The sequence below is a fragment of the Poecilia formosa genome, unplaced genomic scaffold, assembly GCF_000485575.1.
Source record: "Poecilia formosa unplaced genomic scaffold, Poecilia_formosa-5.1.2 Scaffold18, whole genome shotgun sequence".
NCBI lineage: Eukaryota > Metazoa > Chordata > Actinopteri > Cyprinodontiformes > Poeciliidae > Poecilia > Poecilia formosa.
In genome coordinates, this window is record NW_006799957.1 from 179823 (window position 1) to 195339 (window position 15517).

Here is a 15517-nt window from a genome sequence, read left to right on the forward strand (position 1 = left end):
AACTGTGAGAAATTGTCACACTTTTATTTAAGGCATTTTTATGCAATACAAACTTGAAATTATGCTCTGCACATGTGACAAAGGCAAAATATATTCTCTACCATTGTTTGGTTAAGTTTTATACAACAAAAGAAAAACAAAATCTGCATGGGAACAGATAAACATTCGGGGAGGAATCCTTCTCTTCACCACTCAGACAGCTTAGAGGGAAACGTCCAGTAGGAGTAACAGTCCAGTCCAGGCGACGTCAGTCTTTCATGATTTCAGGGTCCTGGTTCTTTGCAGCCAGTTTCAGCTGTTTCTGCTTCTCCCAGTACCGGATTCCTCGCATCGTACACAGGTAGCCTCTGTATGCAGTCAGCAGCATCATTGAGGCAGAAAAAGCGCGGTAACCGATATCAGCCAGACGCTTTTTTTTAATCTGGAAATACTGGAAGCATTTATGTTTTATAAAAGTACACAACTTAGACTGAAAAGTAAAAAAATCAGTCATCTTTCAATAAAATTGACAAATTGATAAGTAGAGTAGTTGGAGGCAAAAAGCTTAGACAAAACTGCTTAAATATCTGTAACTATACAAATAATCTCTAAATATTGGGACCCCTCCATAGCAGAAAGCATTCCAGTAATTAAACTATAATATTTTATCAATGTATAACATACAGAAATTAAAGTATAAAAATTAATCTGAACATTTTCAAGTCCAATTTATTAACAAATTAGTTTCCACTAAAGTGTTTACTACTAATCCTCCGTGGTTCCAACTGATAAAAATATTTAACACTTTATTTGAAGAGGTGTGCATAAGACTGACATGACACTGTCATAAACATGACATAACACCTGTCATGAACATAAAGGAGTCTTTATGAATGTTTGACAGTTGTCATGAAGTGTCATTTGGTAAATAATGACACTTTTAATGCAAAGTTGCATTAAAAGCCCATTAAAAATGCCAACTTTGCATGATTTTGTAAATTATAATTTGTTGCAAAGTACACTTTGCAACAATTTACAATACCACTTGAGCTATTTAACTGCCCACTTTCCCTCAGAAAGCGATTCTGAAGTATAATATATAATATAATTTGTAAAGTTTTTCTCGTGGTTGGGCAGGAAACATGTGACCCTATGAGTGGGAGCTGCGCCGGTTGGTGTTCGTGGCTGACCACTCAGTCACGACACTAACCGTGTCTTTTATTTTTCAGCCTGTCGGACCACTTGCCTGCAGTCAAAGCCAGATTGTGAAGAGTTTTTATTCTGTATTGTACTACGTAGGTGACCGACAACTAAACAAGAAGAGTTGCACAGACCTATCGAGTAAAGTGCAAACTCCGGTTTTCAAAATAAAACCACGTCTCTGGAATTTTGAATTTTAAAACTCCCTGAATTAAAATGTTAAGACTGGATATACTTATCAAACCCATGTTTAATTTTTTCTTAACTTAATGAAAAATGTATAACAGAACACGTTTAATCACATATAACAAATAAAGTGCTAAAATTAATAGATATTTACTAGAAAAACTAGATACACCCCAACAAAAACACATTAATTATTAAAAGGTCTAAGACTTAAAAATATTGCATTCATTTTAAATTTAATATTGGCCGTCTGGAGGTCATAAATAGTAATGACAAGTGTTACCGGCACCAGACCTAGGGGAATCTGGGGCCAGTATCAAGTGGTGCACAGGCAGATAAATCCTGTGCAACCAGATCTGTGGATCACAGAGGAAGCGAGTCGTAACAATGCATCTCTGGCAGGAGCTCGTTTATTCTGAGCCGCGCATGCCCAGAGCCAGGAGACTCGTTCTCCCTGTTAGACCCACAGCGGCACGAGAGCGCCCCCACTGGCAAGACTACACATGCACATGACAAATACGTGTATGAACAATAAACATAATAATAATAAAAAGAAAACAAAAGACAAGACAAATTCTGATTAAAAAAGGGGGTGTATTCATCTCTCTCTCTTTTTTATTTTATTTTTATTTTACTGTTTTTCAACACACTACACAAGTATAAAACTAGCTATGTAACTAGAACAGGTTCATTGGGAGTAAACCCTGAGTTTCACCGTAAGAGCTGTGTGTACAAACAGAAAACAGTGTAAGCTACGAACAATGCTCTTACAACTATAACTTTTGAACTAAAATAACGTTCACTACTAAAATATCAACTTTGACTCAAAACTAAACCAGTATTCATACATAATATAGAAAATTTACAATTCCGACAGATCATTGAAAGAACTATCCTTATAGACAAATAAACACACCTTGTGCCTCTATAAAAAGAGGGCCGCTAAAAATAAAATAAATTTTGCTAACGCTGTTGCAACTTGTCTTTTGTTCTGTTGTTAAGCCGCCGTTCTACCATATAAACAAAGGAAGCTGTCTTACCAAAATAAAAGCATCAAGTCAAAAACCGGAAGTCTGTCATTTAGTATATAAAATAAAACTAAGTAAATGCAATAAGTGCAAAAAGGGGAATACAACAAACAAATACAGCAATTAACCCCAAACAACCTGGGGTTCGTTACAATCTATATTGATATTGAAAAATCGAGTTAGGCTATTTAAAATAAAACAATGTAATGGACATTTCAGTTTCTAAATAAAACATCTTACATTTGAATTTGAGTTTTGATTAAAGTTAAAAAGTGTTAAATGAAACTAATTCTATTAAGCATCATATTTTAAAACTGTAAGCGTCGTTTTAAGTGTTTTGCACTCATTCACGTATAGTGTTAACAAGAAACATAAATGTAACAGTGAATATTTTAGCTACCGTTTTCTTCCATCCATCCATCCATCCATTTTCTTCCGCTTCATCCGGGGTCGGGTCGTGGGGGCAGCAGCTTCAGAAGGGAGGCCCAAACTGTTTTCTTTACTTCTTCAAATGGCCGCGCCCACAGCACGCGTGAAAATAAGAGAAAAACTAGTGGAACCCATCTACGACATTTCCACCCGGAATCTTTTCTCAAGCACACACGTTACGATGGCAACATGTCCGAATCTTAAAGACCCTGACGATGCAGTAAACGACCCTGGTGCTGCTCCTTACGGAAACTTTATAAACTATTACAGCTTTAACCCTCCGGAAAACCGCTTGAGTCTGATCCCAGCAACGCTCCTGCAGGATTTAGGCTACAGGGACGGAGGGGACGAGCCCACGCTCATCCTGGACGTGGGGTGTAACTCAGGGGTACGAAAGTGACACTCTTCCTGTTTGTGTTGTTATTTAAAATGCACGTGGTGATAATAGCAGTTTTCTTGGGTTGACTAAATTATACGTGCGGTGCCTTTTGTGCGTTTTTTAAGTTCCTGTTTCTATTTTGTCACTTTAGTGTATTTGTGTTTGCTGCTGTAGAGTAAAGGTAGATTAATTTAACATATTTTTTATTCCATAAATTGATGACGGTCCCCATCGTCACCAACTGCAATGCCCCACCATGCTTCATATCATAGACCAATAACTAAAGATTGTTTGGGATTTACGCTTATTCCATATAATATTAGATTACATAAAAATGCAAATAATTCAGTTCCTTTATTAATAAGAAAACAAACATTTTGGTGCCAAAAATGCAGTACATTGCATTCATTTCATTTAATGAATGCTTGGTTATTTGTTGCAAAGAAAGCATCTGCAGCAGGAAAAAAAATGTTTCTAACATCAACATGTGAAAAGTTTATTTTCTATTTCTTTTTTGAGTTTTGGATCTGTGATAATTTACACATTCCCTCCCAGCAACATACCTGACTACTTTGTTTAATTAAAACATTGCATTCTTTGTTTATTGTTGTGTAGGTAAAATAATTTATTCTTTTATGACCCTCTATTTCTTTTGACTTCATGATTTTGGCCCATGTGGCAAATAGTTAGGACACCCCTGGTGTATACTAAATTTTAAGCAGAAAAGAAAACCTCCTTTTGACATTGTCTGAGCAATAACTCATTTCCTCCTGTGTGAACACCAGGACCTGAGTGTGGCCATCTACAAGCATCTTGTCCAGGAACCAGGGGAGAGCACAGTTCACCTTCTGGGGTTTGACTTGGATGAAACTCTTGTTGAGCGCGCAGAGCAGACCAACCCTCTCCACAGCAACGTCTCCTTCATCCAGCTGGACATCACTGAGGAAACCAACCAGCTGCAAGACTTCCTCGGCCAGCACAGCTGCTCCCACTTCCACCTGTGTCTGTGCCTGGCCGTCACCATGTGGGTCCACCTGAACCACGGAGACTCGGGCCTGCTGCAGCTGCTGTCGCGCCTCGCCGCCATCAGCAGCCACCTCCTGCTGGAGGCTCAGCCCTGGAAGTGTTACCGATCTGCAGCCCGCCGCCTCAGGAAGCTGGGCCGCTCGGACTTCGATCACTTTAAGACCCTGAAGATCCGCGGCGACGTTGCAGAACACGCCACGGAGCATTTGGAGAGACACTGCGGCATGGAGCTCATACGGAGCTTCGGCAGCACCGCATGGGACCGGAAGCTGCTGCTTTTTAGACGGAGATGAGTTTTATGGATTTATGGCTTTTAAAACCCCAGTTCTTTGGGACGTAAACAAACAAAACCAAGGTTAACAGTTTCCGACTTAAACGCAACATATTCTATGTAATTTAAGACAAAAAACAATCTTTTTGGTAAACGATGAAGAAAAGTGGCATTAGTGTACCATGTCGTTTTATGATGGGAGGAAGCAATGCAGAATTACTCACTACAATCAAGTGACTGACTCCAAATAAATCCCTGCTCTTCAAGTTTTTTGTCACATCTTCCAAAACTATACGCTGATTTCATTATCAAGAAGTATCTGCCAGAGGATATGTATAAATAATTTCAATGGTATTAGTTAAAAATAGAACATAGTGAAGACGGTAATAAAAAAACAGAAAATATTTATTTCAAAAATACTTTGTTCATCCCAACGGTAAATTAAATGTAACTAATTTCGTTAAGGAGTTATTGTTTGTACTGATGATGGTGATGCTGTGGGCAGGAAGGATCTCCTTTAGCAGCCAGTCTTCTAATAAATATGAAGAAACCTCTGACTGAAGACAAAATCCAGACACCAGAGAGAACATTCAATAGTAAAACGTCCAGGATGACACCATAAGCAATGCTAATCCACCTCTTTTGCTTTTGCCACTCCTCCTCAAGCCTCAGTCTGGCCGTCATATTTGAACTTTGTCTCTTTTTCAACTCCTCTGGGATCATAGTTCAGGTATTATTTGAGCTTTTGAGATGCTGGTTAGCTGCTCCCAGTTGTCAAAAATAACACATTGTTGCCAAAGTTGCACACCATTCAAAACCAGAGGGAATAAGTGTCCAAAACATGCAACATCTCAACCAACTAATGCAACACAACATGGATAAATATTCATACAAGGTATTTTATTGTATTGCTGTGCAATAATAAAGACATTTTAAAAAATAAATAAGGTGGCTACATTTAGTAAAGTCTAAGCAGTCTGATGAAATTAAAGCCGTAGACACATTTGGTGAAACAGAGACGATGAAGACACCTTACCCACCAGGAAGCACGGCAGTGAGGTCATTGTGTTTTCTTCAGCTGAAACTGGAACCTTGGAGTTAAAGTGGAGGGAATGAAAAACGGTTTTAATTACAAGTAAATGTTGATCAAAACCGTATTATTTCTGCTGGAAAACTGGCAATGAAGAGAAGTTTTATTTTTCAACATGATAAAAAACCCCACAGCATGCGTCCAATTAAAGCAACAACGGGTTGACTAAAAATATTAAAGTTTCAGGACTGGGTCACACCAAGATCTGAGCTAAATGAAAGATAGATTTGAAGAAGTTTTGGGGAAAAAAAAGTTATGAAGGTGGATAAATATACTGAAAGACTTCTTCCAAAAATTAAATTCATTACTTTTTTTTTTATACAAGAGGAAAACTAAATGTTGCAAGTCATTATGAAATTTACTTTTCAGAGTTGCTGCAGATGCTGACAAAGAATGTCCTGTAGCAAACAGTGTTACAGACTCTGAAGGATCCTCTGACTAAAGACAATAATGTATAATTTTCTAAACTTTAAGTCACAATATTCCCCAAAACAGAACCAGCCTTCTTGTCCCATTGTTTAGTCTTAAGAAAAAAACAAAACAATCTGGATGCTGTTTTGCAGAAAAGCAACTCAAATGGTCTACTTTTATTAATGACAAACACAGAACTGATTTTTCATGAGTTTTAATATTGGATTCTGCCTTCTGTCCCAAAGGTGTGTAATGACAGCGCCCCCTGCAGCCTCCAAAGAGCTACGTCTGCCTGACCTGCTTGGCTCTCTCCCACTTTATATTAACACTGACAGCGCACAGATTTGTGAATCGGTGGATGGATGTGCAGACACTGACAGCGTTGTGCGGAAATCGAATCATGTGATTTGCGTAGCCTTATTTTTCCAGGCGGTGGGATTAATGAGTTTGACTGCAGAGATTGGTTAGTTTGAATGTTCTCTCCCAGTTTTATTGGTCAGAGGAACTTAGTTATTTTTATCCTGAAGGGTTTATTTACAACAGTTTGCACAGTGCCACCATTCCACAGCAGGTATCACTCAAATAAAGATGAACATGTGTTACAGCTGGGCTTTTATCAGCTCTGAAATACAGAAAACCTGCTGAATGAGTAACAGGAAGTTGGCAGTTATGCAAAATGATGTGGACTTACTTTTCAACAATGTCTGGCTACTTTGTAACCTATTTTACTGTTTTTACTACTTCTTCCAAGACCAATCGTGTATGAGATTTTCACAGCCGGTAACTCCAGGTATATGTGAACCATGAAAAAGATTACTTGAGTGCTTGTAAAAATGTATGTTCAAATATATTCTGTTTGATGGTGTCTCTTTTAATGCAGAACTGTGAGAAATTGTCACACTTTTATTTAAGGCATTTTTATGCAATACAAACTTGAAATTATGCTCTGCACATGTGACAAAGGCAAAATATATTCTCTACCATTGTTTGGTTAAGTTTTATACAACAAAAGAAAAACTAAATCTGTGTGGGAACAGATAAACATTCGGGGAGGAATCCTTCTCTTCACCACTCAGACAGAGGAATGGGAAACGTCCAGTAGGAGTAACAGTCCAGTCCAGGCGACATCAGTCTTTCATGATTTCAGGGTCCTGGTTCTTTGCAGCCAGTTGCAGCTGTTTCTGCTTCTCCCAGTACCGGATTCCTCGCATCGCACACAGGTAGCCTCCGTATGCCGTCAGCAGCATCATTGAGGCAGAAAAAGCGCGGTAACCGATATCAGCCAGACGCTTTGCCGTCACCATGGTGATGGTCCTGAAGGAGAGGAGAAGTTGGAGCAGCTTCAGCAACTGGGTTTAACTCAACTGGTACATTTAGAAGCTGAAGTTAGGACATTTAAGATAATTACAAGTATTTTTTTTAATATGGAAATACTGGAAGAATTTATGTTTTATAAAAGTACACAACTTAGACTGAAAAGTAAAAAAATCAGTCATCTTTCAATAAAATTGACAAATTGATAAGTAGAGTAGTTAGAGGCAAAAAGCTTAGACAAAACTGCTTAAATATCTTTAACTATATAAATAATCTCTAAATATTGGGACCCCTCCATGGCAGAAAGCATCCAAGTAATTAAACTATAATATTTTATCAATGTATAACATACAGAAATTAAAGTATAAAAATTAATCTGAACATTTTCAAGTCCAATTTGTTAAATTATTAACCAATTAGTTATCACTAAAGCGTTTACTACTAATCCTCCGTGGTTCCAACTGATAAAAATATTCATACAAGACATAAGCAGAGGCAGGTAGATTACCCCAAAAACTGTACTGAAGTAAGAGTAGTGATGCTTCAAATTATTTTTTCTCAAGTAAAAGTAAACTTTAGCCATCAAAAGATTATTCAAGAGTAAATACGTATTTGGAAAAATGTCTACTCAAGTACTGAGTAGTTGATCATATTATCAATCATTTAATATTTAAAAATTACATTACCAACATGTTAATGTTAAGTGGAAATTTTGCTATTTTAAGGGCCAAAATTACAATTTATATAAGTAACTAAATCAGGCAAAATAACATTTTTCTAAATCAGTTTCTTCCACTATAAAACCTCCAAAACTTTAACAAAAACTGCAGGTGTGTGTTTGTGTCTGGTAAATTTTTGGTTAAAACATGTTTGTTTTCCAATAAGTAGAGAATCCAGAAATTTTACTTATGTAAGAGTATCGATACTTTATAATAAAATTAAACAAATACAAGTAAAAAGTGTAGCGTAGTAGAAATATTTCTCAAAGTACATTTTGTTTTTCAAAAACGTTACTCAAGTAAATGTAATTAAGTAAATATAACTAGCTACTACCCAACTCTGGAGACAAGACAATTTCAACATTCCCATACACTTAATAAAATGATCTGAAACATTTTCTATATACACCAAAATAATTTCTCTCAAACATTGTTCATAAACCTGTGATGTGTTTTAGATCTTCAGCTCATGAAAAATGGGAGCAAACGAAAGTGCTGCGTTTATGTTTGTGTTCAGTGTACAAGGCTAATCAGACATATTTTACAAATTACACACACGAAACTAGATTTTAAAAATTACGTTTCTAAAAAATAAGATTTCAGTGCTCTTTTAAAAGAAAGTGTCCTTTTAAAAATCTCTTATATTTTAAGTTATTTATTCCATTCCTGCAGACAACAAATTTTTGTAACAAAAAACCTTACCACAGTTTACAACTTTGTCTCATAACAGTATCTGGTAAAATGGTAAATAAAATGATTCGTGTCAGTCGTTCCCAGTTTTAGAGTTAGAGAATGAATAATTACTTTACACCCAATTGAAATGTGTTTGAGAAATTGAATTACATTTTTCTACAGATATGTCGACTATCAAAAGAAGCAATAGCATTTAAAAGTGAAATGAAATTACACACAGATTATGGATCTGGTGACAGACGTATCCAAATCAAACAACATAGTTACTCTTAAACGCTCACAGCTCAAGACTGTTGGAATAAATGGATAGAAAATCTGTTTTCTTACCTTTTTTTAATCCAAAAAGTAAACGCAACAAACGATAGTCTCTTTGCTTCAATGTCAGCACACAAGAATCCAGATATCTAGCTAGCTAGCTAACCTTGGTCTTCCATAAGATGCGGAAACTGGTGCTCTGGGGAGAGCGCCACCACGCGGTCAGGAGGCCACATTACACTACCCCTTGAGCTATTTAACTGCCCACTTCCCCCCAGAAAGCGATTCTGAAGAACTCCCTCTCCCTCAGCACTCGGAGGAGTTTTTTTAAACATGACCTGGACGTCTGATGCGGTATATAATATCAGACATATGCAGAAGTTATAAAGCAGAAGATATGTAGAAGACAAACACACAGTTTTTTTCATCACTTTAATTACAGAATACTAAAAATAACATTACATAAAATGTCTTTTTCAAAGAAACCATTGAATATTACAAAGGTTGTAAATTTTGTAAAGTTAGGATATAAAATCTTTGAACTGTGGTGTATAATTGAAAAAGAAAAATAAATTTCATAAAATGTATATATTAACTGTTCTACTACATTAAAAAAAGATGAGATGGGGACACAAAATGCAGACAGACGAGATGAGTGGACACCGCCATTACTGCGGTGAGCTCTCCTTTCAAAGGAAGCAAAGACCAGAGATGCACAGCACAAACCACAACCAGCTCTAGTTCTCCAATTAAGCTCATTCACAAATAAAAAAAAAAAAGGAAAGGGGAAACAATTTACAACACAACTGAGCTTGAGAGACGGCAAAAAAAAAAGTGACTTGGTGACTGCTCCGTTTATTCACACGCACCTCGACTAAACTGGCCTTGGTTCCATTAAAATACTTTTTTTTTCCTCCTCAAAAGGTTCACACTGTACAGAAAAAAACCCCCAATCATCCCAATGAAGCAAGGGAATCTGATCAGGCATCTTTCAAGCTCTTTACACAACCAACACTATTTTCTACTGTACAACCCACCAGGCAGATTCACCAAAAGGACGTCAACATTAAAGGAAGTGAGAGACACTACATGAGGGGAAACATGCATTATTCAACAGTGTGCTTGCTTTCTTTCTTTCTCTTTTATGGTGTCACTTCATCGTCAGCCCTTGTTTTATTTCAGAAAATGTAAGAAAAATGGACATTCAGAACCCGTTTCCCCCCTTCATGTCAGAGAAAAGCTGAGGGGAGGGTTTGCTTTTCCAAAACATGTTTCAAAGTTTCACGATATGGTTTTATATCATGCTTTTTCTGTGAAGCAATTAGTGGTTTCTGTGAGAGAACGTGATATGAGAAGTAGGGAAAACATGTCCCAAAAAAAAAAAAAAAAAACGGACATCTGAGACACGCTTTAGGAGGAGGAGAGGCGAGTTACCAGCAGAGCTACTTGTTTTGGCTGGTCTTCTGCTCAGAGTTCCAGCTGTAAGCTTCATAATGCTGTTCAGGTTCAGAAAAGTCCCCCTGAGTTAGTGCACAGAGTCAGGCGGCCCGAGGCCCACTGGTTTAGAAGCCCACATAAAGAAGAGTTGAGAAAAAAAAAGGTATTTTGAATCAGATCAAGCTCAGAAACCGCTTTGGAGAAGGTAAGCCTGACTTGAGTTTGCGGTGGATGTTAGTGTGGAGGAACAGTCAGGCTTAGCCGCCCAAGTCTGGTTGTTTTTCCAAAAGCTCTGAGAAGTAGGCTTGTTTTTATTTTGTTGTTTTTTTTAACAGATGTGCGCTTCGTTTTGCCTAACCAGAAGACGGGCTTGCGCCGTCCCTTCGAGTCTTGATCCGAACATCGGTCCTGATTCAGGAAGTGGTCAGGTCTGCCCAACAGGCCAGTGGTTTGGGACCCGGTCAGGTGCTGGTGTAGTACGTTACGCCGGCTGTGCGTCGGTCGGTCGGTCAGACAGACAGGTAAGACAGGCAGGTGGGCTGCGACGCGGTGGGGAGAAGGGGCGAGGTTAGATCAATGGAGCCGTGTCCATCAGGCCTTTGTTTGGGTCCAGGCTGGCAAAGAACCGGACGTCCCGGTCCTTATCAGACTGCAGAGCCATGACGGTTTCTTCCAACTTGTCCGAGTAGGGACAGCCTGGTTCCTTAAAGTAAGCTGAACACAAAAACACTCAATTAGTGGGAAGAAAAGCTGTAAAGGTGACCTGTTGTGCTTCCTTGAACAGGTTAGGATCCGTCTATGGGCGATAAAAACATTCCTAATAATAATGAGATTTTAGTCTGGTCACCTCTTCAGCGCCTCCTGTCACTTTAAATCCAAATAAGCTGCTGCCAGCCACAACCCACAATGCAACATTTACACTCGCATGTGAAAACAGCTGCAAACAGATGTGCAATTATATAACCATCCATCTGTGAAAAGCATTAGTAGAGACTCATGCATGACCAACAAGAATACAGTAAGTGGGTTGTGGATGGATGGCCAACAACACAACGTTTTTCTTTTCTAGCAGCCATTAGCTGCGTTTCTATCATCACAATTTGACGTTTTGAAAAGACATGTACTTAATGGAGATACGGAAATTTAGAAAAAAAAAATCTCTTGTTTTTTGATTAAAAAGAAAAAGTTTTGGTGCTTGGTTGAGGTGGTTTCTCTAGTCATATCAAAACTCAGTTCAAATTCAAAATATTTCATTGACCCAAAGGAAAATCAAATGTTGCTGTAACTCATTAAAATTCTTCAAAATTGGCTTATTTTGCTTAATTGTAATGAAAACACTTTTCGCATCTCATGATTAATAACCAGATGTTGCTGCTCCCACAAACCACAAAAAATAAGACAGGAAGTAGTTGGAGTCTGATGGTGTGGCAGGTTTTTTAATGACGTGAACAAACTTATTCATGTGTGATTTTAATCACATTTTTTTATTTAAAGGCAAGATTTTTTTTTTTTGACATTTGTGGAATATGAAAAAGTTTTGCTGGAGATCCATTTGGGTTGCTAGGTAACGGAGCAGCAACTCAATAATTGGAAAGTTTTTGAAATGGCTAATTTTCCAGACACCAAAAAACAAACATGTCAAAAAATATCAGGGTGTTTGTTTGTTTGTACCTCAAATAGAGGTGTAAAATGTGCAGAAAGTGAATTTTGCATAATAGTTCTCCTTTAAACTTATTGTTTGTCAAATCATTGAGCTCATCTCCAAGTTACCTTTCTCCATGATGCTCTGCCGTAAAGCCTTGGCCACCAGAACGCGGACGTTGGCCACCGGGTCGGCAGAGAGGCTCAGCAGGCTGGGCAGGAGGTGCTGGCTGAACTGCTCCATGGGCATACAGTCCTCCTCCACAATGGCCTTCAACAAAAACACAAACACTCAGACTGAGCTGCAACCAGCACCCAGGGAAAAAGTATTTAAGATGCAAAGATGTGACGAGAACAGAAACAATCTAATCAGACCGGTTAATCGAGAAATGGCTTTCTGCCAGTGTTTTACGGTCAAAACGCATTCTCATCCCTCTGGAGATTATAATACTGACATGACATAAAACAACCATTATGGTGTAAAAAAAAAACTATTTTACAATAAAAAAAAATAAAAAAAGGCATCAAAAGCTATAGAAATATTAAAATAAGTGGAGGAATGTACAGACCTGGCAGATAAAAGCAAACGCTTGCCTGCCCACCCACTTGGGACAGTGGCAGAACCTGACTGAGAGTTCGTTGATGAAGTTCAGACCAAGTTCATCGGCCCCACATGCATAAAGCTTCTGCAGTATCTCCACTACCTGAGAGCACAAAGCGAAAAACGAGCCGTCAGTCTACGCTTACCGGGAATAAACAAGCATTTTATGGAAGAGGTTTAGGAGCACTGGAAGGGAAAAAAAAAAAGAAAAAAAAAAGAATTATGATGAGAAGAGAAAAAAAACAGCTAAAAAAGGAATTCTGAAGAATTTTGAGGAAAATAAGAGTTTGAGATTCAAGTCAGAATTTTGTGGGTTAAGATGGAAAACAAAATCCTGGATGAAAACATACAGAAATCAATAGGGTAAGGGGAAAAAACCCAGCAAAAAAACAGTATTCCCAAAGGGGGAAAAAGACAATTTCCATGTGAAACAAAAAATATTGGACAATAAGAGAACTGAGGAAAAAATAAGAGGAAAAATACAGAAATCTCAGTTTTACAGTAAAAAAAAATAATTCCACAGGAGAAAATACAACAAAAAAATCCATATTTTCCAAAAATTCAGAATTTTTTGTCAATTCTTTTTTTAGAAAAAAATTCAGAGAAAAAGAAAATTTTGAGAACAAAAACCATCCAAATTAGAATTTGGAGAAAAAAAAAGTCTGAATTTTGAGGTTCAGAGACATCATGTTTCTTCCACAAAGGCCGTAAGGCTCATCTGTAGCTTTCTACAGATGAAAGCTACAGATGAAAATTGTTAGAATTTGCAACGTAAAATCTGCTGCTCACATAACAAATATGACCAATATATCAATATCTGAACATTTAACATCTGTAATTTATTTTCTTCTAAAATACTTTTCAAACTCACCAGTTTATAGGAGATCCACCTGACCTCTGACACTTTGTCAGAGCAAAGCGTGAGCGCTATCTGTCTGAGGTAGTCGTAGACGTCGTAGTGGCTGTACAACTCTATGATTAGGATCAGCTGCCTGGAGGGAAACACAGACAAAAGGTAAATATAGTCAACTAAAAGGTAAAAAGGAACAGCACATTATGACAAATAATAGAACAAAAATCAAAGCAAACTTACTCTGCCAGCTCGTATCTGAATCTCCAGTTGCGGCTGTTGTCTGTCACCATGAACTCCTGCAACTGGTACAGATACTCCCTCCTCTTGTCTGCGTGCAGCAGCTGCAGGAAGTTCAAACCAGCTTCGTTAGCAGAGATTTGATGAGTATTTTGCGTCAATTTTCCATCAGCTGAACCAGAGATGTTACCTTCAGGAAGTCGTACAGGTGTTTCAGCACGCCGATGCGAACCTCGTCCAGGTCTTTGAGGAAACCGTTGAAGATGGGCACCAGATCCGCCGCCGTCAGCTGATCGCCAAGAATGACCGCCAGTTCATGGATGGAGAAAGCCAGAGTTCGCCGCACCTTCCACTGAGCAAGAAAACGTAAAAAAATTGCTGCAACCTTTAAGCAATGTTTAGTAAACATCTAGCATAATTTTGAGGAAAGCTGAAATTTAACCTGATGCAGCAGTTTAACCTTTTTACGTTTAAATCTGCTGTGACTGGCCTGTCACAATAACCCATTTTACTGGACGATAAATTGTTCCAGAAGTTGCAGCAATAAACAATAATTCTGCAGTTTGGAGACCTTCTTCAAATAATGGTAATTGCATAATAATGGAAGAAACGCATTCAAACTTTAAATTCTAGTGAACATTTAACATTGGAAGTGGAAGACATTTTAGATATCCAATATAAACAAAAACAACAGAAAGAACAAATGAAATTAATTAATAAATCTCTGTAAACAAAAGTGTGTTTTTAATAAAGAGTTTGACACCAAAGCACCAGACTGAAGACTTTTATCATCCAGTTTTTGGTAAAAAGAGAAAAAGAAGCAACAATAAATCATCCAAATTGAAATTATTACGTTTGTTTCAATTCATCATTAATTGATTTATTGTGACAGGCCAACCTCAGGCTTCTAAACTCGTCACTTGGTTTTTTTCTCGTTGCAGTAGAAATCACAAACACTTTACAAAGTAAAAAAATTAAAAAAGTAAAACAATCTGGTTAAAAAATGTTTCTAAATTTCCACCCATCTGTGAAAATTCCTCCCCCACCAACTTCAGTCAAGCAGAACTAAAGTTTTGTGGCTTAATAGTTGAAAACAGTCTCAGACTTTTTAGGCTATCCCAACTAAATGACCTGCATTTTAATTTATAAAGAACACAAAGTGCACTCTTACTACATAAAAGCCAGTTTATGAGCAAAATGACAACAGAAGTAGGCTGAATCTGCCTTTTCCAACAATATCTGTCAAAGAAAAAATATAACAGAAATAAGTTTTAAAACAGAATCCCCAAGTTTCAAGCAAAAACCTTAATATTTAGGCTAAAACACTGCTGTTAAGGGCCAACTGTGGAAAATTAAAATCCAAGTGAAGGATTCAGTGGTAAATCAGGAGTTTCACACAGTGGATCTGTCAGAGAAACGACTCGGGGCATGTAAAGACAACACCAGCATCTATTTGTCCCAACATGTCCTCCAACTATTCAACTTGAGGAAAAGCCTGTAGAGCTGCCCTGACTTTTAAAGTTGTCAGGATGGAATCAGCAGCAGTGCGAGTGAGAATAGAAATATTACATTAACTGAAGGAGGGCGTAACATGACCTGTGATAATTAAATAATTAAAATGTCCTATTAGAGGAAACATGGACTCCAGACAACAAACAGTCCAACTACTGAAAAAACAAGATTTCACCGGAAAAGTTGCTTCTGTGTCAATTTACCGTATTTTCCGCACTATAAGGCGCACCTTCAATGAATGGTCCATTTTAAAACC

The 15517-nt window shown here is 37.7% G+C and overlaps 4 protein-coding genes across 7 annotated transcripts in view; 1 reads left to right on the forward strand and 3 right to left on the reverse strand.

Annotated features, from left to right (window-relative positions):
- Window positions 1-3: 3 nt before the first annotated feature.
- Window positions 4-508, reverse strand: LOC107835669 (cytochrome c oxidase assembly protein COX14 homolog). The gene has a single exon (XM_016668851.1). The coding sequence runs from the start codon at window positions 491-493 to the stop codon at window positions 248-250; it is 246 nt and encodes an 81-aa protein (XP_016524337.1). The 5' UTR covers window positions 494-508; the 3' UTR covers window positions 4-247.
- Window positions 4-9186, reverse strand: cox14 (cytochrome c oxidase assembly factor COX14). 4 transcript variants are annotated; one of them, XM_016668854.1, is made up of 3 exons: window positions 9053-9185; window positions 7082-7313; window positions 4-207 (listed from the first exon to the last, which is right to left on the reverse strand). In XM_016668854.1, exon 2 carries the CDS (start codon window positions 7301-7303, stop codon window positions 7127-7129), a length of 177 nt encoding a protein of 58 aa, XP_016524340.1. In that variant the 5' UTR covers window positions 7304-7313; window positions 9053-9185; the 3' UTR covers window positions 4-207; window positions 7082-7126. The 4 variants fall into 4 exon arrangements, with proteins under 4 accessions (XP_016524340.1, XP_016524341.1, XP_016524339.1 ...); XM_016668855.1 differs by lacking the exon at window positions 4-207 and adding an exon at window positions 2106-2117 and having other exon boundaries at window positions 7126-7313; window positions 9053-9186; XM_016668853.1 differs by lacking the exon at window positions 4-207 and having other exon boundaries at window positions 6853-7315; window positions 9057-9183.
- Window positions 2892-5431, forward strand: bcdin3d (BCDIN3 domain containing). The gene is made up of 2 exons (XM_007546841.2): window positions 2892-3210; window positions 3987-5431. The coding sequence occupies exons 1-2, from the start codon at window positions 2905-2907 to the stop codon at window positions 4518-4520; spliced, it is 840 nt and encodes a 279-aa protein (XP_007546903.2). The 5' UTR covers window positions 2892-2904; the 3' UTR covers window positions 4521-5431.
- Window positions 9187-9398: 212 nt separating the features above from the next.
- The window catches only part of ppp4r1l (protein phosphatase 4, regulatory subunit 1-like), a 16888-nt gene continuing 10769 nt past the window's right edge, over window positions 9399-15517 (reverse strand). The window contains exons 15-20 of the mRNA XM_007546843.2: window positions 13940-14101; window positions 13753-13853; window positions 13531-13651; window positions 12628-12762; window positions 12188-12329; window positions 9399-11131 (exon numbers count right to left, since the gene is read on the reverse strand). Of these exons, the coding sequence (XP_007546905.1) occupies window positions 10986-11131; window positions 12188-12329; window positions 12628-12762; window positions 13531-13651; window positions 13753-13853; window positions 13940-14101 (807 nt within the window). The 3' untranslated portion in view covers window positions 9399-10985. The remainder of the gene's footprint in view (window positions 11132-12187; window positions 12330-12627; window positions 12763-13530; window positions 13652-13752; window positions 13854-13939; window positions 14102-15517) is intronic.

What these genes read in the sequence shown, in the direction of transcription:
- LOC107835669 (XM_016668851.1), bottom strand. Translation starts at nt 493, where the DNA reads ATGACTGATTTTTTTACTTTTCAGTCTAAGTTGTGTACTTTTATAAAA.
- bcdin3d (XM_007546841.2), top strand. Translation starts at nt 2,905, where the DNA reads ATGGCCGCGCCCACAGCACGCGTGAAAATAAGAGAAAAACTAGTGGAA. An exon ending in ACGTGGGGTGTAACTCAGGG is followed by an intron (nt 3,211 to 3,986) that starts GTACGAAAGTGA and finishes TGTGAACACCAG; the next exon opens with GACCTGAGTGTGGCCATCTA.
- cox14 (XM_016668854.1), bottom strand. Translation starts at nt 7,303, where the DNA reads ATGGTGACGGCAAAGCGTCTGGCTGATATCGGTTACCGCGCTTTTTCT.